The 20,893-nt window shown below is 54.3% G+C and overlaps 2 protein-coding genes and 1 long non-coding RNA gene across 11 annotated transcripts in view; 2 read left to right on the top strand and 1 right to left on the bottom strand.

The window, feature by feature from the left end:
- Wbp2 (WW domain binding protein 2) overlaps positions 1–6,200 on the top strand; it is an 8,035-nt gene extending 1,835 nt beyond the window's left edge. For 2 of the 3 annotated variants that reach the window (XM_048797853.1, XM_015504173.2), the window contains 7 exons: positions 1,137–1,245; positions 2,392–2,527; positions 3,474–3,566; positions 4,147–4,281; positions 4,506–4,628; positions 5,038–5,114; positions 5,225–6,200. In XM_048797853.1, the coding sequence (XP_048653810.1) occupies positions 1,137–1,245; positions 2,392–2,527; positions 3,474–3,566; positions 4,147–4,281; positions 4,506–4,628; positions 5,038–5,114; positions 5,225–5,278 (727 nt within the window). In that variant the 3' untranslated portion in view covers positions 5,279–6,200. The remainder of the gene's footprint in view (positions 1–1,136; positions 1,246–2,391; positions 2,528–3,473; positions 3,567–4,146; positions 4,282–4,505; positions 4,629–5,037; positions 5,115–5,224) is intronic. The other variant, XM_048797855.1, reaches the window with a different exon arrangement.
- On the bottom strand, positions 6,170–6,941 carry LOC125614992. Its single transcript, XR_007345560.1, has 2 exons — positions 6,801–6,941; positions 6,170–6,674 (listed from the first exon to the last, which is right to left on the bottom strand). It is a non-coding gene; the product is annotated as an uncharacterized LOC125614992 (long non-coding RNA).
- A 43-nt stretch (positions 6,942–6,984) lies between these two features.
- Positions 6,985–20,746, top strand: Unc13d (unc-13 homolog D). Of its 7 annotated transcripts, none has more exons than XM_048797846.1 (33): positions 6,985–7,126; positions 7,388–7,601; positions 8,234–8,308; positions 8,563–8,670; positions 8,783–8,842; positions 8,931–8,997; positions 9,279–9,459; positions 9,835–9,879; positions 9,999–10,067; positions 10,224–10,293; positions 10,428–10,532; positions 10,631–10,723; positions 10,798–10,901; positions 11,892–12,009; positions 12,137–12,261; positions 12,389–12,479; positions 12,562–12,618; positions 12,695–12,792; positions 12,873–12,924; positions 13,002–13,132; positions 13,254–13,374; positions 13,676–13,819; positions 14,019–14,117; positions 14,221–14,427; positions 14,590–14,658; positions 15,678–15,757; positions 17,766–17,871; positions 17,943–18,014; positions 18,530–18,613; positions 18,708–18,828; positions 19,000–19,123; positions 19,538–19,734; positions 20,374–20,746. In XM_048797846.1, exons 2-33 carry the CDS (start codon positions 7,485–7,487, stop codon positions 20,493–20,495), a joined length of 3,312 nt encoding a protein of 1,103 aa, XP_048653803.1. In that variant the 5' UTR covers positions 6,985–7,126; positions 7,388–7,484; the 3' UTR covers positions 20,496–20,746. The 7 variants fall into 7 exon arrangements, 6 of the variants coding, with proteins under 6 accessions (XP_048653803.1, XP_048653804.1, XP_048653806.1 ...); XM_048797847.1 differs by having other exon boundaries at positions 7,031–7,126; positions 7,384–7,601; XM_015504171.1 differs by lacking the exon at positions 6,985–7,126 and having other exon boundaries at positions 7,224–7,601; positions 8,273–8,308.
- The last annotated feature ends 147 nt before the right edge of the window (positions 20,747–20,893 follow it).

Here is a 20,893-nt window from a genome sequence, read left to right on the forward strand (position 1 = left end):
AAAAAAAAAAAAAAAAAAAGCATCTACTGAGGGTGCTGACACACATCTGTAATTCCAGCAATCCAGGACTAGGGATGAGCTCAGTGGTAGAATGCCCATAGATTCAATCCCTAGTATCAAATAAATAAGTCTATAATAATTGAAGTTTAAATACAGTGTTTAAAATTTAATATTTAAAATGGCAAACTTTGCCTGGTGCAGTGGTGCATACCTGTAGTCCCAGCTACATGGTAGGCTGAGGCAGGAGGATCACAAGTCCAAGATCAGCCTGGGCAACTTAGCAAGACCCTATTTCAAAATAAAAAATAGAAAGGGCTGGGGTGTAACTCAGTGGTAAAGCATCCCTGAGTTCACTCCCCAATATCCCCCCCTACACACACACACACACAATGGTGAACTTCATTTTTTTGTGATGCTGGGGATTGAACCCAGGACTTCATGGTAAATTTTATTTTTTAATTCATGAACCGAAAGCTGTGAAATGTCCTAGAAAAATGCACACACACCATCTTTTCAAGAACTCATGGACCAGCATCCCTGCTGACCTAGCTTAAGAAGCCCCTATGTATGGGAGCCCTGGAGAAAGCAATGTATGGAGTCATGTCTTAGAGTCTTAAATGTGTTCATTTATTAGGCTTAAAAAGCCAACAAAGCTGGGCATGGTAGTGCATACCTGTAATCCCAGCTGCTTGGGAGGCTGAGGCAGGAGGATCGTGAGTTCAAAGCCAGCCTCATTAATGGCAAGGCGCTAAGCAATTCAAATGAGACCCTGACTCTAAGTAAAATAAGAAATAGGGCTGGGGATGTGGCTCAGTGGTTGAGTGTCCCTGAGTTCAATCCCCAATACCCCCCAAACAAACAAACAAAATAATAAAAATAGAACATCTATCACAGGACTTAAAACAGCACCTTGAAGGATGAGCCCTGCAGTTCTGCTATTGTGCTGGTCACTTGGGTTCTGTATGAGTGGGGTTTGGGAAAATTCTGTGGACCCACTTGCTCAACTCTTCCACGGCTGTCTTATGATTTCTTTGCAGCCATGTTGGAATGTGCTGGGCAGCCTCACCCAGTGTCTGGGGGTAACAGATGACATCTCCAACTATCTCATTAGAGCCTCTCTTCTTTTCTTATCACAGCATCCTAATGTCCTATGATCATGTGGAACTTACATTTAATGACATGAAGAATGTTCCAGAGGCTTTCAAAGGGACCAAGAAGGGCACTGTTTACCTTACCCCTTACCGGGTGAGTTGCACAGCAGGACAGTTGGATTGGAGGCTGATTGCATTTGGAGGGTGACATGTGTCTTAGCCTCTGCCTTGTGAGTCAGCTGACCTCTGAACCCTGATGAACATTGGTGCCTTGTTCCTCCTGTTTCTCTTGTCACATGCTCCTGGATTCTAGAATCACCTGACTCTGTGCAGCTGAACTACTGGGCTGTGAATTCATGCAGATTCCAGAGCCACTGTCAGAAAAATCTGTCTAGGGTTGGATGCAGCTGCTGGGATGACTTGGGCCTAGAGTAGCCTGAGGCCTGTGTGTGTATCCAGAGGGATAGATGTGGTAAACAGGATACAGTAGCATGGCCACAACTTTCCAGACTGGGCACTGAGCCCAGCAGAACCCTGCAGAGAGAAATGCCAGACAGCAGAATGGGCCCAGCCTGCATTCACCATACAGACTCCGAGGGTAACACAAAACGTGTAGTCTCAGAAAAAAGTCACTGCCTGTAGCTAGCTACTAGTGAGACTTCAAGAAGGCTGGAGGAAGGGGAACACATCTTTAGGTGTCTGTCACCATAATTTACATAGGTAGGGACTCAAAACCCCATCTCTGGAAACTCAATTGATACCTTCAGTTAAATTGAATATACCTGGTGATTTTGAAACCCAAGGGGTTCTTCAGGCACAGGACAGGAGAGCTCTTGTTGCCATTGGGCAGAGTGTCATCTGCAGGAAGGTCACAAAGGCCCTTTCTCCAGAGCTCTGATGCCCTGCCATTCCATCGTTCTCTAAAAGGCCAGGCCAAGCCTCCCCTGTCCAGGCCCCTGCCTTCCTGTCCCTGCCTATGCTTCCCCAGCTTTGGAGGTCCTTTCACGTCTGCACCATGTCTGCCATCTTTTCTCTTACTTAACTGAAGCAGTTTGTCCAGTTCACATATTCTGTCTGTGATTGGGACATTGTTCTTGTGACTTCCATGTCTGGCCTCTCCAGGGTGCATGTGACTCTGTCCAGAAGCGTCTGGTGCAAAGAGAGCCCTGAGCCTGCTGGGCCTGGCATGGGCACCAGCTCCCAACTAGGAATAGACTCCACACACAGGAAGCAGGTGGGAAACAATGGCCTAGCAGGCTGCAGTTCCAGCACTAATGGCCCTTGTCCTTTCCCACCACAGGTCATCTTTCTGTCCAAGGGGAAGGATGCCATGCAGTCCTTCATGATGCCATTTTATCTCATGAAGGACTGTGAGATCAAACAGCCTGTGTTTGGTGCAAACTACATCAAGGGGATGGTGAAGGCTGAAGCAGGAGGTGGGTGACAAGGATGCTCAGGGACATCAGTGCTGCCTTGGGAACATCCTCTTCAAACTCTTACTGCCCCAGCCTTGTCCCCTTCCATGCTCCAGATTACCTTCAAAAGGAATATCTGGGCTGCCAGCTGACCAGCCTGCATGGGTTTTTAGTTGCCAAGAGCTGGGAAAGGCTGGCATAAGAGTTGGCAGTTCAGATTACCTCTTCAGGGAATAAAATCAGCAAAAAGACCAAAAACTAAGTAAGATGCCTATTGTGCCCTGGGGAGCATGTGCAGATTTTAGATGGGGGAAGGAGCTGTGTCCTGTTTTTGGAGGGACCTTCTCCTGAGAACAAGCAGAGGCAGCTGCCCTCTGGGAAGCTGGAGAAGCCCTGCCCTGTGGCTGACACTTGTACAGACACTGGAGACCTCCTCATGGACCCTGCCTTCCCCTCACACCCACCTAGGCCCAAGCTTTCTCTTGGTTCCCCTTTGGACAGACGCCAAGCTAGAGGGACCAGGGTTCATGCTTAGGCCCGCTCAGAATGAGAGGTCTGCTCTGAACTTGAATGGCAGTTAATGCTGAGTGCTCTCGCTCTTGGAAGCTGCCTGGTACTTCATTGGGGGTCAAAAGAAACCCCTTAGTATTAGCTCTAAAGCTAAACCATGTGGACTTTGTGCCTGTTACCTCAGGGACTGGGCTGGAAGGTCAAGCTTGTTTCAAGAAGAAACCTCTGTTCCAAAGGGGGAGGCCGTGATAGCAGGAGCCAGGCCAGTCTGCAGCACCAGGGGCATAGGCTTGGGAAGCAGCCCTGTCTATGAGGAGGAGGCAAGAGAAAGCCTGGCTTTTTCCTGCAGGCTTTGGGGGCATTAGGTGGGACCCTGAAGAATGCAAAGAGCCATCTCTTTCAGTGTACCTGTTTTCTTTTCCTTCACTGTTCATTTGCTGTCTTCCCCCCTTCATAGGTGGCTGGGAAGGCTCCGCTTCATACAAGTTGACCTTCACAGCAGGGGGTGCCATCGAGTTTGGTCAGCGCATGCTCCAGGTGGCATCTCAAGGTATTCAGGCTGTAGAAATTAGGGGCCAAGGACACATTGGACATGTGGGTTTTTTGTTTGATCGTGTTTCCTTTTGTTTTGTAAGCATCAGAAGATATATCTGACCCTGCTGACCAGGGCTGGGAGTTGGGGACAAAGCCTGTAATTTCTGCTCAGTCCTGTACCTCAAAGCCTGGGCCTCTTCTGCCTGGAGCAGGTGTACTACACTCTGACAGCTCTATTTGGACTTGACATTTTACTGTGGCCTCACAAAAACAAACAAAAAACCCAACCATTAAACCATTAAGCAACCATTTTAAGTTACCAAGTACTGTGTTCAGCAGACAGCCTCACCTGGCTCCTCCTCTACCCCTCCTGAGCCTCCTTCCTTCCCTCCATTCACCTCCATCCCTGTCCCCTCTCTTGCCTTGCCTCATCCCTGACAGAGCCAGACCCAAGTATGGGTGGAGAGTGGAACAGAGGGTAGGCCTGTCTGCTGGCCCGTTCCTGGGTGCCAGCAGCTCCCCAGCAGGCAGTGGGGCCGCCCTCTGCCAGCCCTGAGGCAGGTGGCACTCATCTCTCTCTCCCCTTGTGCTTATAGCCTCCAGAGGTGAAGCCCCCAATGGAGCCTATGGGTACCCTTACATGCCCAGCGGGGCCTATGTCTTTCCCCCGCCAGTCGCCAATGGAATGTATCCCTGCCCTCCTGGCTACCCCTATCCACCGCCCCCACCTGGTGAGTGTGTCCTTTGCTGCCCACCCTCAACCCACCCACCCACTCAACCACTAAATGCTTCTCCCAGGCCAAGGGGTGCAGAGGGGAGACCCGTAACTAACAGATGCTGGAGAGGAACAGAGGCTGCCCCTGAGGAGCTATATGGGGCAGCTCCCAGGAGGCAGCCTTCTGAGGGAGCCAGGCCTGACTAGTCATTGGGCCCCTGTTGCTCTCTTGCCAAGCAGAGTTCTATCCAGGAGCTCCTGTAATGGATGGGGCCATGGGATATGTGCAGCCACCACCACCACCCTATCCTGGACCCATGGAGCCTCCAGTCAGTGGCCCTGATGTCCCCTCCACTCCTGCAGGTAAGGTCCCTGGGCTGCTAGCAGTCCTTTGAAACCAACCCTCTCTTCTCTAGGACCTAGGACCTAGGACCTTGCAGGAGCCCCTGGCCTAGGAACCAGCAGGGAAGGTGGCCTGGTGGTGAAAAGCTAGATGCTAGTTCTCTCTGTCCCTTAGGTAGCTGAGTGACCTACCTATTCGGTTCAGGCTCCTCCATGTATAAACAGATGGTCATGGGGCCACTAGTGGGCTTGTGTCAGGGGTTAAGACATGTAAGGGACTGGAAAAAAGTGCCAGCATGTGGCAGTTGCTTAGAAAACTCAACTGCCGCTTTTTTATTGGCAGTCTCGGTCACCAGCATTACTGCCCTGAGCCTCAGGGGCTGGGAGGAGAGGGCTTGCCATCAAAGCTTACTTTGTGTTTGCTCTCCAGCTGAGGCCAAGGCCGCAGAAGCAGCTGCCAGCGCCTATTACAACCCAGGCAACCCACACAACGTCTACATGCCCACGGTGAGTGAGAGTGGCCGTCCCCTCAGCCATAAAGACAGGGAGTTGGGCGGGAAGATGGTCCTCCTCTTATTCTAAGAACCTTCTAACATGATCTTTCCTTCCTTCTTTAGAGCCAGCCTCCACCACCTCCCTACTACCCTCCAGAAGATAAGAAGACCCAGTAGACCCCGCCTACTTCCCTGTCCCCACCTCATGGGCCTTCCCTACCCCTCCTTGTGGGACTGCATCTGGCTGGGGGAGGCCAGGGAGGACCTTATTCTTCCCCAGGTCTGATTATAAAGAGTTACCAGGAACTAGTGTTGCAGGAAGGCAGGGCTCTGGCCTCTGGAGAGGTGTTCCCCCAGCTTCCCACACTAGCTCAGCCCACAGCGCCCCTCGTACAATTTCTGGGGCTGTCCTTGGGAGCACGGGGTGTTCCCCTTGTTCCTGTTTCACTCTAGTAGTTCCTTCCCACAGAGGGACTCTCTGGCCACCTCCTCTATTGCAGTCCAGCCCCTTGGTCTGGTAGCCATTCTGCACTCAGCCTTGTGAGCCCCCCCCAGACCAGCTACATGTCTTCCCTGTGGGCCAAGAAGGTCCTACCAGGCCCAACTCACATTCCTTCCCCTGTCTGTGCTTAGCTCTGGAAGGCCACTGTCCCACCTGACCATCAGTCCACATTCCATTCAGCCAGGCCTGCCTTCCCTGTCCGTGGTCATTCTGTTGCCACTTCTGATTGCAGGAGCTTTACAACAAGCCTCCAGGGTTTAGTGGCTTCAGGGGAAGGCCACTGCGGCTGGGGATGAGGCTCCTCTGTTCTCTTGCTAGTGTTTCTGGAATTTGTTTTCCCTCTAGTCTCTTCCCTCTACGAGGGGCTTCTCAACTGGAGCTGAAGAGTGCATGTCCATCCCATCATGCCATTTGGGGGCTGCGGGGTGGGCTCAGAACAAAGGGCCCCCAACCCTACATGCTGATCATAGCCTGCTGCCGGCCCCTCCCTTTAAGCATCATGCCCCCTGGATACACGGAGATTTGCTCGTTTGTTCCTGGACCGGCCACGAAGTGAGGAGAGATGGTTATTTAAAGAGAATTCCCTATTTATTTGACCAAAAAAAAAAAAAAATCCAGTTAATATATTAATGTGAAATAAACCCTGTTTGCACCTTGCTTTGTTTGCTAAAACTGTGAAATAGTAAAAATGAAATAACTGGACCTTTCTGGCTGTGTGTGCTGACCAAGGGGAACCTTTTGAAGAAGAGCTGTTGAGCTGCTGAGGAGACTCTTCCTTCCTGGAGCGAGAACCCCTTGTTCTGGGCCACTCCCCACTGAGGCTCATGCACCTGGCTGGGGTGGCCAGTGGTGCCCACGCCCAGCACCTGGGTAGAAGAGGCAGGCAGGGCCAGCTTTTGTCCCACCTGCTGACTCTCCGTAGAGTTGCATTTCCAGCCCCAGGCTCAGAGCAGGAATCTGAGAGGAGGTGGTTTAGGGTCCCTGGAGCATGCTGGACGCCTCTTTGAAGCCTGGCTAGGACAGCTGGGTGGGTCACTGCAGTGTGTGACCTGGTACTGCCTTCCTGAATACCTGAGTGTTGGGGAGGGTGGGAAACATTCTGTGCTCCACTCCAGCCCAGGCAGTGGGCACAGGGTCAGTGGGTTGGGGAGCTCTGGGATGCTGGTGCTAAAGTCTGTTTTCCTGTCCCCAGTAGACCAGATCTGCCCTCTTGGAGAGATTGGCAGGAGGGCTTCTCCCACTTCTTCTAATGCCAGCCCTACCCAGGAGCTCTCAGGATTTGGCTAAGCCCCCCTACAAGGGAATTTGACCATCGTAGTGGAGTTGAGGCTACAAGGAAGTCCCAGGCTGGTACAGCTTGGCCCCGTCGTCACCTCCATGGAATGTCACCTGTGGGGTGGAGCAGGCTGAGCAGTTGGCTGCCAGCTGGGGAACTGTGTCTCAGTTTGAGCCTGCCCCACCCCTGCCCAGGTCTGGGACCCATTCTGTCTGGGTAGCCTGGGGTGAGAACCCCTAGGACCAAGGTTAGCTTCCCTGGGTGCAGTACAGTTGATGGGGGAGGGTGCCCCTGCTGGGAGCACGGGACCATCCCTAAAGCCTCTGTGGGAGGGTGGGGTGGGGCTTACCAGCCTACAGCGTCCACTTTCTGCTCCAGGATAGACAGGCTCTTGCAAAGATCTGGGCTGGAGGAAGGTGCAGGGGACCTGGGAGACAGCCTCTCCAAGGCAGTGACACCCTGACCCTTCTGTCCCCCCCACTGCGCTCCCTCCACCCTTCCCAGGCAGAGGGTGGCAGCCTTGGGGCTCTTTGCATCATCCTGTGGCTTCACCGTCTTCACTCAGCAGCAGCAGGGCGGCAGAGGGAAGGGCAGAACCAGCCATCATGGCGACAAGCCTCTCCCACCCACAGCGGCGCCCTCCCCTCTTGCGCCAGGCCATCAAGATAAGGCGCCGCAGGGTCAGAGACCTACAGGATGCCCTGCCTCCAACAACCCAGGAGGTAGGAGTGACCTCAGTGGGGAGAACAGCTGGCCTTGGGGACTCAGCAGGCATGGGTGCCTGGCCCCACCTACCCGTCCACCCTGCCCCTGGGCAGAGCCTTCTGGGTCAGCAGAGTGGGTTTGCCACATGTCCTCTGAGCCACCATGAGTCTCTCAGGTTGGGGGCCCGAGCTTCTCTAGCCCCCTTTCCACAGTGGGCCTGCCCTCCCTCTCCTGCTCCACTAGTTCCAAAGGAACTTTGCTCTGTGAGGCAGGTGTCCCTGATGTGGGGTAGGCTGCCTAGGGACCCCTCTGAGCTACCTCAGGCTTGCTCAGCATCCCCCCAAGTCTCCCACCTCAGCTGCAGGGCCTCACTTCCGCCACAGGGCTGAGCAGGCGGCTGCCTGATAAGCAGAGCTGTTTCCTCTGGGGAAGGAAGAGAGTGTGGGGGCAGGTGGCAGAGGGCTGTGCTGCTGGGCCAGCTGAACGCCCATGGACCTCAGCCTCAGCAGGCCAGGGGACGAGCAAGGTGGCCCAAGGGCCAGACCCCAAGGAGGCCTGTTGTGGGAACAGGTGTGGGGCTTCAGCGGGTTTGGAGGGTGTGCTAGGGACCCACTGCACTACGCCTGGGCCTTCCTGTCCCTCCAAGCAGGCCTCCAAGGACACCTTGTCTTTCCACCTTGCTCCCCAGATTGAGCCTCCATCCCACCACTTCTCCCCTGAGGAGGTAAGAGTCGGAGTGATGGGGGGTTGCGGAAGAGTCGGAGATGGGGGTCGCAGAGAGGTGCGGGAGCAGCCCTACATCCTCCTGACAGCCCCTCAATCACTGGCCAAGGCTGATGGTGGCAACCTGGGAGGGACTTCTGAGCCTCAACCCCCTTCACTGCACATGGGCTGCCTGTCTCTGCTCTGGGCTTGAGGTGTTGCTGCAAGGGGTTCCTTGGGTGGGGGAGTTCCTGATATGACCCTGCTGGGCCTCAGCGGGACCTGCTCTATGAGGAAGCACTCTACACTGTCCTGCACCGCCTGGGTCAGCCGGAGCCCAACCATGTGACTAAGGCCTCGGAGCTGCTGGGATATCTACAGGAGGTGAGCCCAGCCCCAACCCCTCCACCTTCCTGCAGCCTGGACCCCCGGGGGCTCTGCCTTCTCGCCTGACCCCTGCCCTCAAACTCCCACACACTATCTGCTTCCCCACCAGGCCTTCCAGCTGCAGCCTGAGGAGCACCAGCAGATGCTGCAGCGGGTCAGGGAGCTTGAGGTAACTTGGGCCAGGGCATCCCAGGCAAGGAAGGGCCTGGGAAGCCCAACCCTCTCGGGGACTCAGGCTACTCCCTCCCATCCTCTAGAGGCCAGTATTTTGTCTGAAGGCAACAGTGAAACAGGCCAAGGGCATCCTGGGCAAGGATGTCAGTGGTGAGTGCAGGGTGGTGAGCCCTGAGGGCTGCTTCCTAACTCCTTTCTGTCCCATCGCAGTCTGACCCAGAACTCCTGGCAGGAGCTCCTGTCTCCCAAATGTCTCCAGGACTGGCCTCCATCTAGCTGGTCCCTTGCACTTGGCGTCTGGGCTAGGGAGGTGGTGCTCTGTCCAACTTTCCCTGTCCCTCTCTCAGGAGAAGCTCCTCAGGTGGGCTGAAGAGGGACCCTCCCAGGGAGCCCAGACAACTCTGTGGTATCTCATCCTCTCTCCTCCCCAGGGTTCAGTGACCCCTACTGCCTGCTGGGCATCGAGCAGGGGGTGGGTGTGCCAGGGGGCAGCCCTGGGTCCCGGCGTAGGCAGAAGGCTGTGGTGAGGCATACCATTCCTGAGGAGCAGACCCACCGCACCCAGGTTGTCAACCAGACACTCAACCCTGTCTGGGATGAGACCTTTATCCTGTACGTGGCCCTGCCCCAGCCCCCCTCCCCATACTCTCAGGACTCCTCAGTCAGTCAGATGAGTGGCTCTGGAGAAGGGGCTTGGCCCTGGGTGGGGGAGACAGAGTAGGCCAGACAGGACAGTCCTGGTGTTGATGGGGCTGGGTGGAGTCCCTCCAGGTGCATTGGGGATAGCCTGAGGCCCTACCTTGCAGGGAGGAGGGATGGGGAAGGGATTGTGTAAGGGGAGTAGCAGCTTGCAGGAAGGTGCCAAGTGGGAGTGGGCATATTGTGGGGATGGCAGCTGTCAAGGACAGGATCTGGAGTCCTTGTGGTCTGGTCTGATGAGGGTCCTACGCTTCCAAGGCCCTCAACTACACCCTTTTCTCCCTATAGGGAGTTTGAGGACATAACCAATGCGAGCTTTCGCCTGGACATGTGGTGACTGATATGGCCTGCTCCTGGGGATGGGAAGAGAAGGGCTGAGGATGGAAAAGTCTCCTCCCTGAAAGGGTGATGGGCACCCTGTCTGTCTCTTATTCAAACCTCTGCCCCACCAGGGACCTGGACACTGTGGAGTCTGTCAGACAGAAGCTTGGGGAGCTCACAGATCTGCATGGGCTCCGGAGGTGGGTGCCGGACTCATGGGAAAGAAGGGGACTCCCTCTGCCCTCCTGCCACGTACTCCATCATTGGGTTCACGCTGGCTACTGGTGGGGGGCAGATTCTAGCCTGATCCCTTCAGGTACTTGATCCATCTCCCTCATGGATCCTGCCTGAAACAGGATCTTTAAGGAGGCTCGAAAGGACAAAGGCCAAGACGACTTTCTGGGGAACGTGGTTCTGAGGCTGCAGGTGAGGGGGAGGAGGAATGGGGCCTGGGTAGAGGTGAAGGGGGCATGTGTGAAGGCTCTGGAGAGGGGCTCCAGGTGCCTGGGGTCTGCCCCACTGCCTCCGGCCCCAGGCTCCAGGTATCTCCTGCCCACCAGGACCTTCACTGCCGAGAGGACCAGTGGTACCCCCTGGAGCCCTGCACTGAGACCTACCCAGACCGTGGACAGTGCCACCTCCAATTCCAGCTCATTCACAAGAGGGTAGGTCTGGGGCCTGGGCCAGGAACTGAGCCCCGCAGCCTCAGTGGCCCTGCTGTGTTGGGTCTTCTCTGCTCACAGACATCCTTGCCTCATTGCAGAGAGCCACGGCAGCTAGCCGCTCCCAGCCCAGCTACACTGTGCACCGCCACCTGCTGCAGCAGCTTGTGTCCCATGAAGTCACCCAGCACCAGGTACTGCCTTCCCATGGCTGGGTGCTGCCAGGGTTGCCAATCAGGTCCTAATACCTCTCCACTATTCCCCTCAGGCGGGCAGTACCTCCTGGGATGGGTCACTGAGTCCCCAGGCCACCACCATCCTCTTTCTCCATGCCACGCAGAAGGACCTATCTGACTTCCACCAGTCCATGGCGTGAGTGCACAGCCCTGGTGGGACCCTAGGGGGCTGTTGGCGGCTGGCAGGCTCCTGTATTCTGCTGGAAGCTCAAAGCCTCACACTTAGGAGAGTTCTCTTTGCCCCAAACTGCATGTTTTAAATCAGTGGCCAACTTTTTAAAAAATCTGGAGGGCTGGGGATGTGGCTCAAGAGGTAGCGCGCTCGCCTGGCATGCGTGCGGCCCGGGTTCGATCCTCAGCACCACATACAAACAAAGATGTTGTGTCCGCCGAAAACTAAAAAATAAATATTAAAAAATTCTCTCTCTCTCTCTCTCTCTCTCTCTTAAAAAAAAAAATCTGGAGATTTCACATATAATCCAGATCTCCAGCTGCTCATGGGACAGAAGTATTTAAATGGCAGGACTAGTCAGAGCAGAGCAGTGTGTCCTCTATCCGGCGTGGTGGCCATTAGGGGGAAGGTAGTTGAGGGCCAGGGGCAGTGTATATCCAGAACCTTAGGCAGGTGAGTATTTCAGAAGATAAGGGTAGGATGGAGGTGAAGCTGGTACAGCCACCAGACAGTGAGGGGCCTGGTTTGCTTACAGGGCCCAAGCACATAGTGCAGGTGGCAGCTGTGTCCAGCAGGAACCTTGGCCTGTCCTTGGATTGCTCTTCTTCCCTACTTCTGCCCTTCCACTGGACCCTTGTCCAGCTCAGTCATTTCCTCCATCATGTCCCCTTGAACCATCCCAAGTTCCAGCTGATGGTTGCTATGTGTGCATGCAGGCTTAAATCCTTAAATCCCACTTTTCATAAGAAGCAAAAATTCTCAAGTTTTATAGTCACGTAGCCCTATTTAAGAGATGGACAATTTGAAAAGCATCCATGGAAATAAACCATGTGAGTCACCTTCAGTCACTGGTTTTCAGCCTCTGCTAGTAAAATGGTTTCCATAGGCGGCTTTGGAGCAGGGAAGGTGCCATCCCTCCCCCTGGGCCTGGCTGAGGCCTTCCTGTCCCTGCAGACAGTGGCTGGCCTACAGTCGCCTCTACCAGAGCCTTGAGTTCCCCAGCAGTTGCCTCTTGCACCCCATCACCAGCATGGAGTACCAGTGGATCCAGGGCCGGCTCAAAGCAGAACAGGTGGGATGTGGGAATTGGGTGGGCAAGGGCTGTTGAGCAGGGAGGGCTGTGGGGGAGGTCGGGGGAGCACAGGAGGCCATGGACCCATAAGCAGCTCCCAAATCCTGACATCTTCCTGGCTTTGCAGCTGGAGGAACTGGCCACCTCATTCACCTCCCTGCTGGCCTACGGCCTCTCCCTCATCCGGAGGTTCCGCTCTGTCTTCCCTCTTTCTGTCTCTGACTCCCCATCCCGGCTGCAGTCTCTCCTCAGGTTGGTGGCTCTGCTTCTGCTTCTTCAGGGGTGAGGGTATAGTGGGGCAGCTGTAGGGAGAGGCCTGCTACAGGAGTGGGTATGGGGCAGTGGGCCTGTTGGACACAGCCCTCTCTCTGTCTCCCAGGGTCCTGGTGCAAATGTGCAAGATGAAGGCCTTTGGAGAACTGTGCTCAGACAGTGCCCCACTGCCCCAGCTGGTGATGGAGGCTTTGAGGGTATGACACCTTCCCTAGGGTGGATGAGGGCTTGTGCCTGGACCCAGCAACTCCTCCCTGCTCATTGCCTCTCTTTTGGCAGACTGGTACAGTGGAATGGTTCCACCTGAAGCAGCAGCACCATCAGCCCATGGTGCAGGTAGGTGTTGGATGGGGCAGGGCGGATTGGGACACTTGCCTCTGCAGCCCTGCTTAGCCCACCTTGTCCCTTCCAGGGCATGCTAGTGGCAGGCAAAGCCTTGCTGAACCTGGTACAGGATGTCATGGGCGACCTGCACCAGTGCCAGCGCACATGGAACAAGATCTTCCAAAAGTGAGCAGACCCAGGTTGGGAGGTGGTGGGCCTGTGGGATCCTGATGTGTACCACAGGGTCACACTGCTGTCTCCTCCAGTGTCCTCAAGATCGACCTCTTCTCCATGGCTTTCTTGGAGCTACAGTGGCTGGTGAGGCCCTCCACTGACCCTAGGTTGTATCCTTCAGCCCAGTTCCACCACCCTGCCTGCTAGGCCTTTCTTTGCAGGTGGCCAAGCGGGCACAGGACCACACATCGGCAGTGGGCAGCCCTGTGTCTCCAGAGATGGGCGAGAGTCTGTTCCAGCTCTACATCAGTCTAAAAGAGCTCTGCCAGCTGGGCCCAGTCCCTCTAGACAGGTAGGCAGCAAGCAGGTGGCTTGTGGCAAGCTGTACATACTTCAGAAAAGAGGTGGGTCTACAAGGGCTGTAGGCTAGAGCTGGTCGCAGCCTTCCACAGCTGAACTCTAGCTCTCCCCAGGGACAGAGTCCTGGCTCTGGATAGTTTTCACCGCTGGTTCCAGCCAGCCATTCCCTCCTGGCTGCAGAAGACCTACAGTGTGGCACTGGAGCGGGTGCAGCGTGCTGTGCAGATGGACAAGGTGTGGGCGGGGGCCTTGAGTTCAGAGTGCTCTGGGTGTGGTAGAAGCTGGTAACCTGCTGGGACACCCCCTCCCTGCCCACTCCAGGCCAGTTGTGTGCAAAATGCGGCTGCCTCCTGATACCCTGGAGTTAACTGTGACCTGTGACTTCCCTTTGCCATGTATCCTACAGGCTGGGGCTCTGGACAGAGCCTAGCTTGTCCACCCTGTAGCTCCCTGCTCAGCTCTGTGCCTGTTAGTGGGAGAATGGATTTGTCCCTGTTCTGAGCCCTCCTTTCTAAGTGCTCTCCCTTTTCCCCAGCTGGTGCCCCTGGGTGAACTGACCAAACATAGCACGTCAGCTGTGGACCTGTCGACCTGCTTTGCTCAGATCAGTCACACTGCCCGGCAGCTGGACTGGCCAGACCCAGAGGAGGCCTTCATGATCACTGTCAAGTTTGTGGAGGTGCAGCATGTCTTTCTGTGTCCTTCATCTTTCTAGGACAACCTTCCTATCACCTACCCCACTTCTTCCAGGCTCATCCACCAGACTTCCCAAGGCCTATGTCTGAAATTCTCCCAACATCCTGAGATTCACATGCCCTGCCCTCTACCCTGCATGGCAGCTTTACCCACTGATCACTTTCCTCTCCCTGACACCTCAGGACACCTGCAGGCTGGCCCTGGTGTATTGCAGCCTTATAAAGGCCCGGGCCCGAGAGCTCTCTGCAGGCCAGAAGGATCAGGGCCAGGCAGCCAACATGGTAACAGAGCCCAGGCTGGGGGCTGGTCAGGGTGGGGTGGGGCCTGGCAATGCTGGCCCTGTTTTAGGAAGCCCTGCATCCTTCTGTCTGTGCCTGTCCCCAGCTGTGTGTGGTAGTGAATGACATGGAGCAGCTGCGGCTGGTGATCGGCAAGCTGCCCGCTCAGCTGGCATGGGAAGCCCTGGAGCATCGGGTGGGGGCCTTGCTGGAGCACGGTCAGCTGCAGAACACACTACATGCCCAGCTGCAGGGTGCACTGGCTGGACTGGGCCACGAGATCTGCACTGGTGTCCGCACTCTGGCTGAGCAGGTAAGTTGTTGTCTGACTCCACAGTGACCCCACCCTGGCCCCCAGCAGGACCTGGGTTGATGTCCAGCCCTCTCTTCCTAAGCCTAAACTCAGGTCCCAAGTGAACTCCCAATCCCCCACTCATTCCCTGGCCTCCCTCCATCTACCATTTTGTGTCCCCAGCTGGAGGTGGGCATTGCCAAGCACATCCAGAGACTTGTGGGTGTCAAGGAGTCCGTTCTGCCTGAGGATGTGAGTGACTCTCCTGCTCACTGACCTTTGCTGCCCTGCCAGCTCTTTGTGACTGGGGCTATAAAGGGGACCCAGGTTGTTTTGGGGGCTGAAGGCCTTAGGGGTATCAGAGATCAGCCCAGGTATGTTGTTTCCCTGGGCTGGTTTTCCTCTTTGAACACTCAGGGGTACAAATTGGGTCCCTGTATGGGCTCTCCCAGCACTGACAATCAGCGTGGGAAGGGTGAAAAGCCCCACAGGCCTGGGCACACAGCCTCCTTGGTGCCTCTTAGCTCCGCTGTAATGTTTATGCGAGCCAGCTCACTTCAGTCTCCCTGTCTGTAAGCTGGGAGAGTTGATACACACCCCTGATTGTTTTGGGGGAAGGCTACTCATTAATTCATCAACTGTTTAGTAAGTGCCCACATTGTCCTGACATTGATTCAAGCCTGGGGATAGATCAGTGAAAAATTTCTGCTTTCCTAGAGCTTACATTCTAGCCAGGAAAGTGAAAGAAGAGCCGAGTACGGAAGTACGATAACTTTAGTTACCAAGTACTGTAAGCTTAGTTATGACTATAACTATAAATATACTTACAGAAGCGTATGTGTGTGCACACACACTTATATAGTGTGTTAGATGATGATAAGTGCTAGAGAGAAAAATAAAACAGAAGGAAGGGTGGGAAGTGTCAGAGGGTTGTATTTTTAGATAGTAACGGGAAGACCTCATTCAGAGGGCAACAGCTGAGTCAAGACCGCCAGGAAGCAAGGGAAGAAGCCATGAGAATTTCTAGAGGAAGAGCATTCCACGCAGAGGGAACAGCAAAGGCTGTGAGGTAGCACCACGCCTGGCCATAGAGGAGGCTAGTGTGGCTGGAGCGATAGCAACCAGGAGAGGAAGGCAGAGAGGTGGGCAGGGGCAGAGCCTGCAGACATTACAAACCCATGCACAGAAACTCCTGGCCCTGTTTCCTCCCCAGGGCAAGGAAATGGGGGTGGGATTGAAATGGGCCTGAGCCACCTCCTCCTATTCCTCAGGCCATTCTGCCCCTGATGAAGTTCCTGGAGGTGGAGCTTTGCTACATGAATACCAACCTGGTGCAGGAGAATTTTAACAGGTCTGCCACAGTCCCTGCCCTGCAGTGCCCTCACCCTTTCTCCACCTGCCCTGCCTCCAGGGCCTCAGCATCTTAATTAATTAAGGGGACCTGTTGTAAATCCCTTTGGTGAAGTCCCTTAGAGGGTATGACCAGCCTCTGCTCAAATGTTTGCTTCCAGGGATAAGGAACTCACTCACTACCTTATAAACCTGTCCATTTCATGCTGTTCAGTACTGAGAATTACCAGTTCTTCCTTAGTCTGAGCTGAGATCTCCCTATCCATTCTCCCTTAGTCCTGAGACCATCTTCTGGAACCCTTGACTGCTTTTCCTCTTTTTTTTTTTTTTTTGAGTCCCCAGGATTGAACTCAGGGGCATTTAACCACTGAGCCACATCCCCAGCCCTATTCTGTATTTTATTTAGAGACAAGGCCTCACTGAGTTGCTTAGCATCTTACTAAGTTGCTGAAGCTGGCTTTGAACCTCCTGTCTCAGCCTCCTGAGCTGCTGGGATTACAGCCACTGGGATTATAGGCATGCACCACCATGTCCAGCTTTTTCCTTCTTTTTAATGTTTTTGGCATCCAGTGTTATTGGCCATGATCCAGGGAAACTTCTAGTTAGGGTCTCTTAAAGCATTGGATGGAGGCACAGGGTGTGGACTCTGGATGGCCTGACTTTAGATTCCAGACTCAGTACTCCTTGGTGGCTTTGAGCAGTTACTAAAGTGCCAATGACTATAGGCTTCTACTGAGGACTAAAAGGGTCATGTGATATGCTGAGAGTAGGGTTGTGGTCAATGACTACACAGGAAGTGGCCAGTGACTGTTAGTTGTAGAGACGCCCAGGAGGATCCACCTCCAGGTGGAACTGGGGCCCTGAGCAGGCTGCTGACCCTTCTCTCCTAGAATTCTTCTCTTCCTCCTGGACAGCCAGGACCCCTACAGCCAGACCCTTATGTCTTAGGCCATTTCATACCATTTGTTCAGCTCTCCCCACCTCCACGTAAACCACAATTACCTCTCCACTAAGACAGAAGCTTTGCTTAGAAGCCTTTAGAACAGTGCTTGGTGTATAATGAGCACTTACATGTGTTGAATAAATACATAGCCCTCCTCCATTCTTCTCTTTTTTTTTTTCCTGGAGCCAGGAATTAAACCCAGGACCACATGCCTCCTAGGCAGGGGCTCTACCAATGAGCTTTGCCCCAGCCCAGATCTCATCACCATTTTTTTTTTTAAATATTTATTAATTTATTTTTCGGTGGACACAACATCTTTGTTTGTATGTGGTGCTGAGGATCGAACCCGGGCCGCACGCATGCCAGGCGAGCGCGCTACCACTTGAGCCACATCCCCAGCCCCTCATCACCATTTTTTAAAAATATTTTTTTAGTTGTAGATGGACATAATACCTTTATTTATTTATCTTTATGTGGTGCTGAGGATCGAACCCAGGGCCTCACACATGCTAGGTGAGTGCTCTACCACTGAGCCACAACCCTAGCCCCTTTCCTCACCAATTTTAATTACACAATATTTTTTTTTTTTGTATGTAACTGCCAGACTCTACTTTGACACATGTTAAACTCAGGGTGTTATAAGGTTGGTGTCCCTGTCACTATTTTATTCCCCCTGCAATGTAGTAGATGCTTTATCCCTGTCATGTGTTGTAATTCTATCTATTTTGGCTACTCCATCTTGAATCATGTTTCTGACATTGGGATCCAGCTTCCCTGCCCATCTTTTGTGGTTTATTGGGGTTTCATGATCCTACTGAAGATTCTTCACTGAACTTGAGATGTGTCAGATAGGACTTACCCTGCTGCCCCTTGTTTGTTCCCTTCCCTCAGGAGACACCAGCCCCCCGCCCCCCCACTGCCTGCCAGCTCTGGCCTCACCTGTGGAGCAAGTGTGGGGGAAGGTTGGGGTAGATCTGGGTCCTTGAGGCCTCCCCTTTCTCAAGAACATCTTTGCTTCCTCCTCCTCCACTGTATCCTATGTCTGGCATCCTCTGCCCTTGGCCAGCCTTCTGACCCTGCTGTGGACCCACACACTCACCGTGCTAGCAGAGGCATCGGCCTCCCAGCGCAGCTCATCCCTAGCCTCTAGCAGGCTGAAGGTTGCCTTGCAGGTAAAAATGCCAGCCATAGGACAGTAATCCTGGGGGAGGGTTCCTGGGGCCACCTCTGATGTCTCCCCCAGAACCTGGAGATCTGCTTCCATGCTGAGGGCTGCGGCTTGCCACCGGAGGCTCTGCACACGGCCACCTTCCAGGTAGGAATCTTTTGGTGAGCTCCCAAGTAGGAGGTCAGGGAATCTGTCTTTCTGCACTCACCTGTGTCCAGGACCAGCTACTTAATTTATTGGGCCCAGTACAAAATGAGAAGGTATGCACGCACCTTACTCAAAATTATTACCAGGGCTGGGGATGTAGCTCAGTGGTAGAATGCTTGTCTAGCATGTGTAAGATCCTGGATTCAATACTCAGCACTGCAAAAAAAAAAAAAAAAAAAAAGGAAAGAAATCTAAGATGGTGACAACAGAGTATTAACCCAGGTGTGGAATCCTTCAAAGCACAGGGGCCCAGTGCTCCTGTGTAGGATGGGGGCATGCCCAAGAAGCCCACTGTCTGTGCCTCTGTCCCAAAACCTTAGGCATTGCTGAAGGTGCATTTTTACTCATGGTCTTATAGCCCCAGAGCTTCCTTTTTGAAGTCATGTCTCAGCCTCAGTTGTGAGCCTGGTGACGGCTGACTGACATTCAGGTGGTACTCAGATGTGTCCTTCTAGGCTCTACAGAGGGACCTGGAACTGCAGGCAGCCTCCAGCCGGGAGCTCATTCAGAAGTACTTCTGCAGTCGCATCCAGCAGCAGGTGAGGCTCCCCTCCCCCACCCCTACACCCACCAGGTTGGAGTTGGCCTCATCCTGCTTTGCCCAGGTGACCCTGCGTATGCAACCCGCACCAGGTGGAAACCACCTCTGAGGAGCTGGGCGCCGTCACCGTCAAGGCCTCTTACCGCGCCTCTGAGCAGAAGCTGCATGTGGAGCTGCTCAGTGCCTCCGGCCTGCGGCCCTTGGACTCCAGTGGTGAGTGGAAGCTGGTTATTGGCCACTAACTGCTTCCTCTATGGCCCTCCCTGCCAGTGTCCCTGGGGCTGCGGCAGGAGTTCTGGGTGCATTTCTCATGAGGCACAGGGCTGTTGAGTGGCACAGCTGCAGGGGAGGACTAGAAGAACCCTGGCAGCACCCTTCCCCTAGGCTTCAGCGACCCCTTTGTCCAGCTGACCCTGGAACCCAGGCATGAGTTCCCCGAGTTGGCACCCAGGGAGACCCAGAAACACAAGAAGGACCTTCACCCGCTGTTTGATGAGACCTTTGAATTGTGAGTGGGTCCCTACTCTTCTAGTTCCTCCCCTTGCTTCCCTTCCCTGAGCCTCCTTCAAGGGACCCCTGAGATGACCACATTGGACTTAAGGAAAGGGCACTTGGGACAAAGGTTTCTTCCACTGAGGGGAAGGTAAAATTTGAAGCCTTCCAGGGAAGGGTCCTGACTTTGAGGTCCTCAGGGATCTGCTCTCTGTTGCCCAAGACAGGTGGACCTGGGGCCACAGGACCCCTGATTTAAAGCATCAGCCCATGGTCAGAGCAGGTGTCATGTCACATGGCTGAGAGGAGCCAGGCAGAGCTGCCTTTGTAATGTGCTTGTGCTCAATGAGGGGGTGATCCATGTGTTGGAGCAGGGGTAAGGTGATGATAGTCTCGGGCAAGCAGCTGAGCCTGATTATGTCCTTGCCAGCCTGGTGCCTGCTGAGCCATGCCAGAAGGATGGGTCGTGCCTCCTGCTCACGGTGCTGGACCATGACACACTGGGGGCTGATGACCTGGAAGGGGAGGCCTTCCTGCCACTGCGTGGGGTGCCTGGGCTGACCAGCTCTGAGGAGCCCAGTGAGGCGCCCCAGATGCGCCTGCCTCTCACGTATCCTGCGCCCAATGGTAGGCCTGAGTCCCAGGATAGGGCAGGGTAGAGACGGGACACCTGGAAAACTCAGGAAGGGACCCTAGAGAAATGCTTCCTTGGGAGATGGAAGCCAATGGAATAAGTGCTTGGGCTTGCATTGCTGTCTGGCCAATCTCTTGATTTGAGACGAATGAGATTCAAGCTCAGTGAAGTTTTGGGTGACTCTTCTCTCTGGTGGGTAAGGTCACCAATGAGTTTCCTTTGGGAGAGGAAGAAGCCTGGATCTGAGGGGCACATCCCTACAAAGAATTCTCCCAGCGTGATAACAGGAATAGTTCATCTTTGTGCACATATTGTGAGTCAGTTCTGAGTACTTGGTGTACATGAACTCTTTCAATTCTTACAATCCATCAGTGAAGCAGGTGTTATCATCAGCTGTTTTAGAGACCAGAAAACTAAGGCACAAAGAGTTAACTAGCTTCAGGTTATCTTCAGGAAGGTAGTAGTCACCACTTCAGGCAGTCCAAGCACTCTCATCTTCCAGCTGTGTCTTGAAGTTTGGCTAGTGTGTCAGTCACTGGTTTTCTTTCAGCTTGGTGATGATGGGTGGGGCAGTGCTGTGTCCCCCCCCCCCCCACCATCTCCCAGACATGGCCTCTGGCTTCTTTCCACAGGAGATCCAATCCTGCAGCTGTTGGAGAGCCGGAAGGGTGATCGAGAGGCCCAGGCTTTTGTGAGGCTGAGGAGGCAGAGAGCCAAGCAGGCCTCCCAGCATGCCCTAAGGCCAGGGCAATAGAGGAGGAGTTGGGGGATGGGGCTGGTCCCTGGTGGAGTCTTCCCCACCATGGTTCATTCCCCTAGCCTGGCCTAATATTTGGAGAGCCATAGCAAGTGTAACAGTCAGAATGCAGCCTCTCTAGACTCTCCCATGGCCACAGTGATGGGTGCATCATTAACAGTATTTAAACTCCCTCCCTTCTTCCCTCCAGCCCTGGCCTCAGCATTCTCTGACACATCCCAGCACAGAGGAATAACTCCAGCCCCTGCTTCCCCCGCAAAAACTGCTCTGGTGGGCCAGGGTCTAGAGCCCTCTGTCTCCTGGCCTTCCTCCTTCAGCTTTGCTAGGGTGTGGTGGGCCCAGACTGTCAGGACCCAGGCTGTGAGCAGAGCCTCCCTGGGGCTCCAGCTGCCCTA

This window comes from Marmota marmota, unplaced genomic scaffold, assembly GCF_001458135.2.
Source record: "Marmota marmota marmota unplaced genomic scaffold, marMar, whole genome shotgun sequence".
Lineage (NCBI taxonomy): Eukaryota > Metazoa > Chordata > Mammalia > Rodentia > Sciuridae > Marmota > Marmota marmota.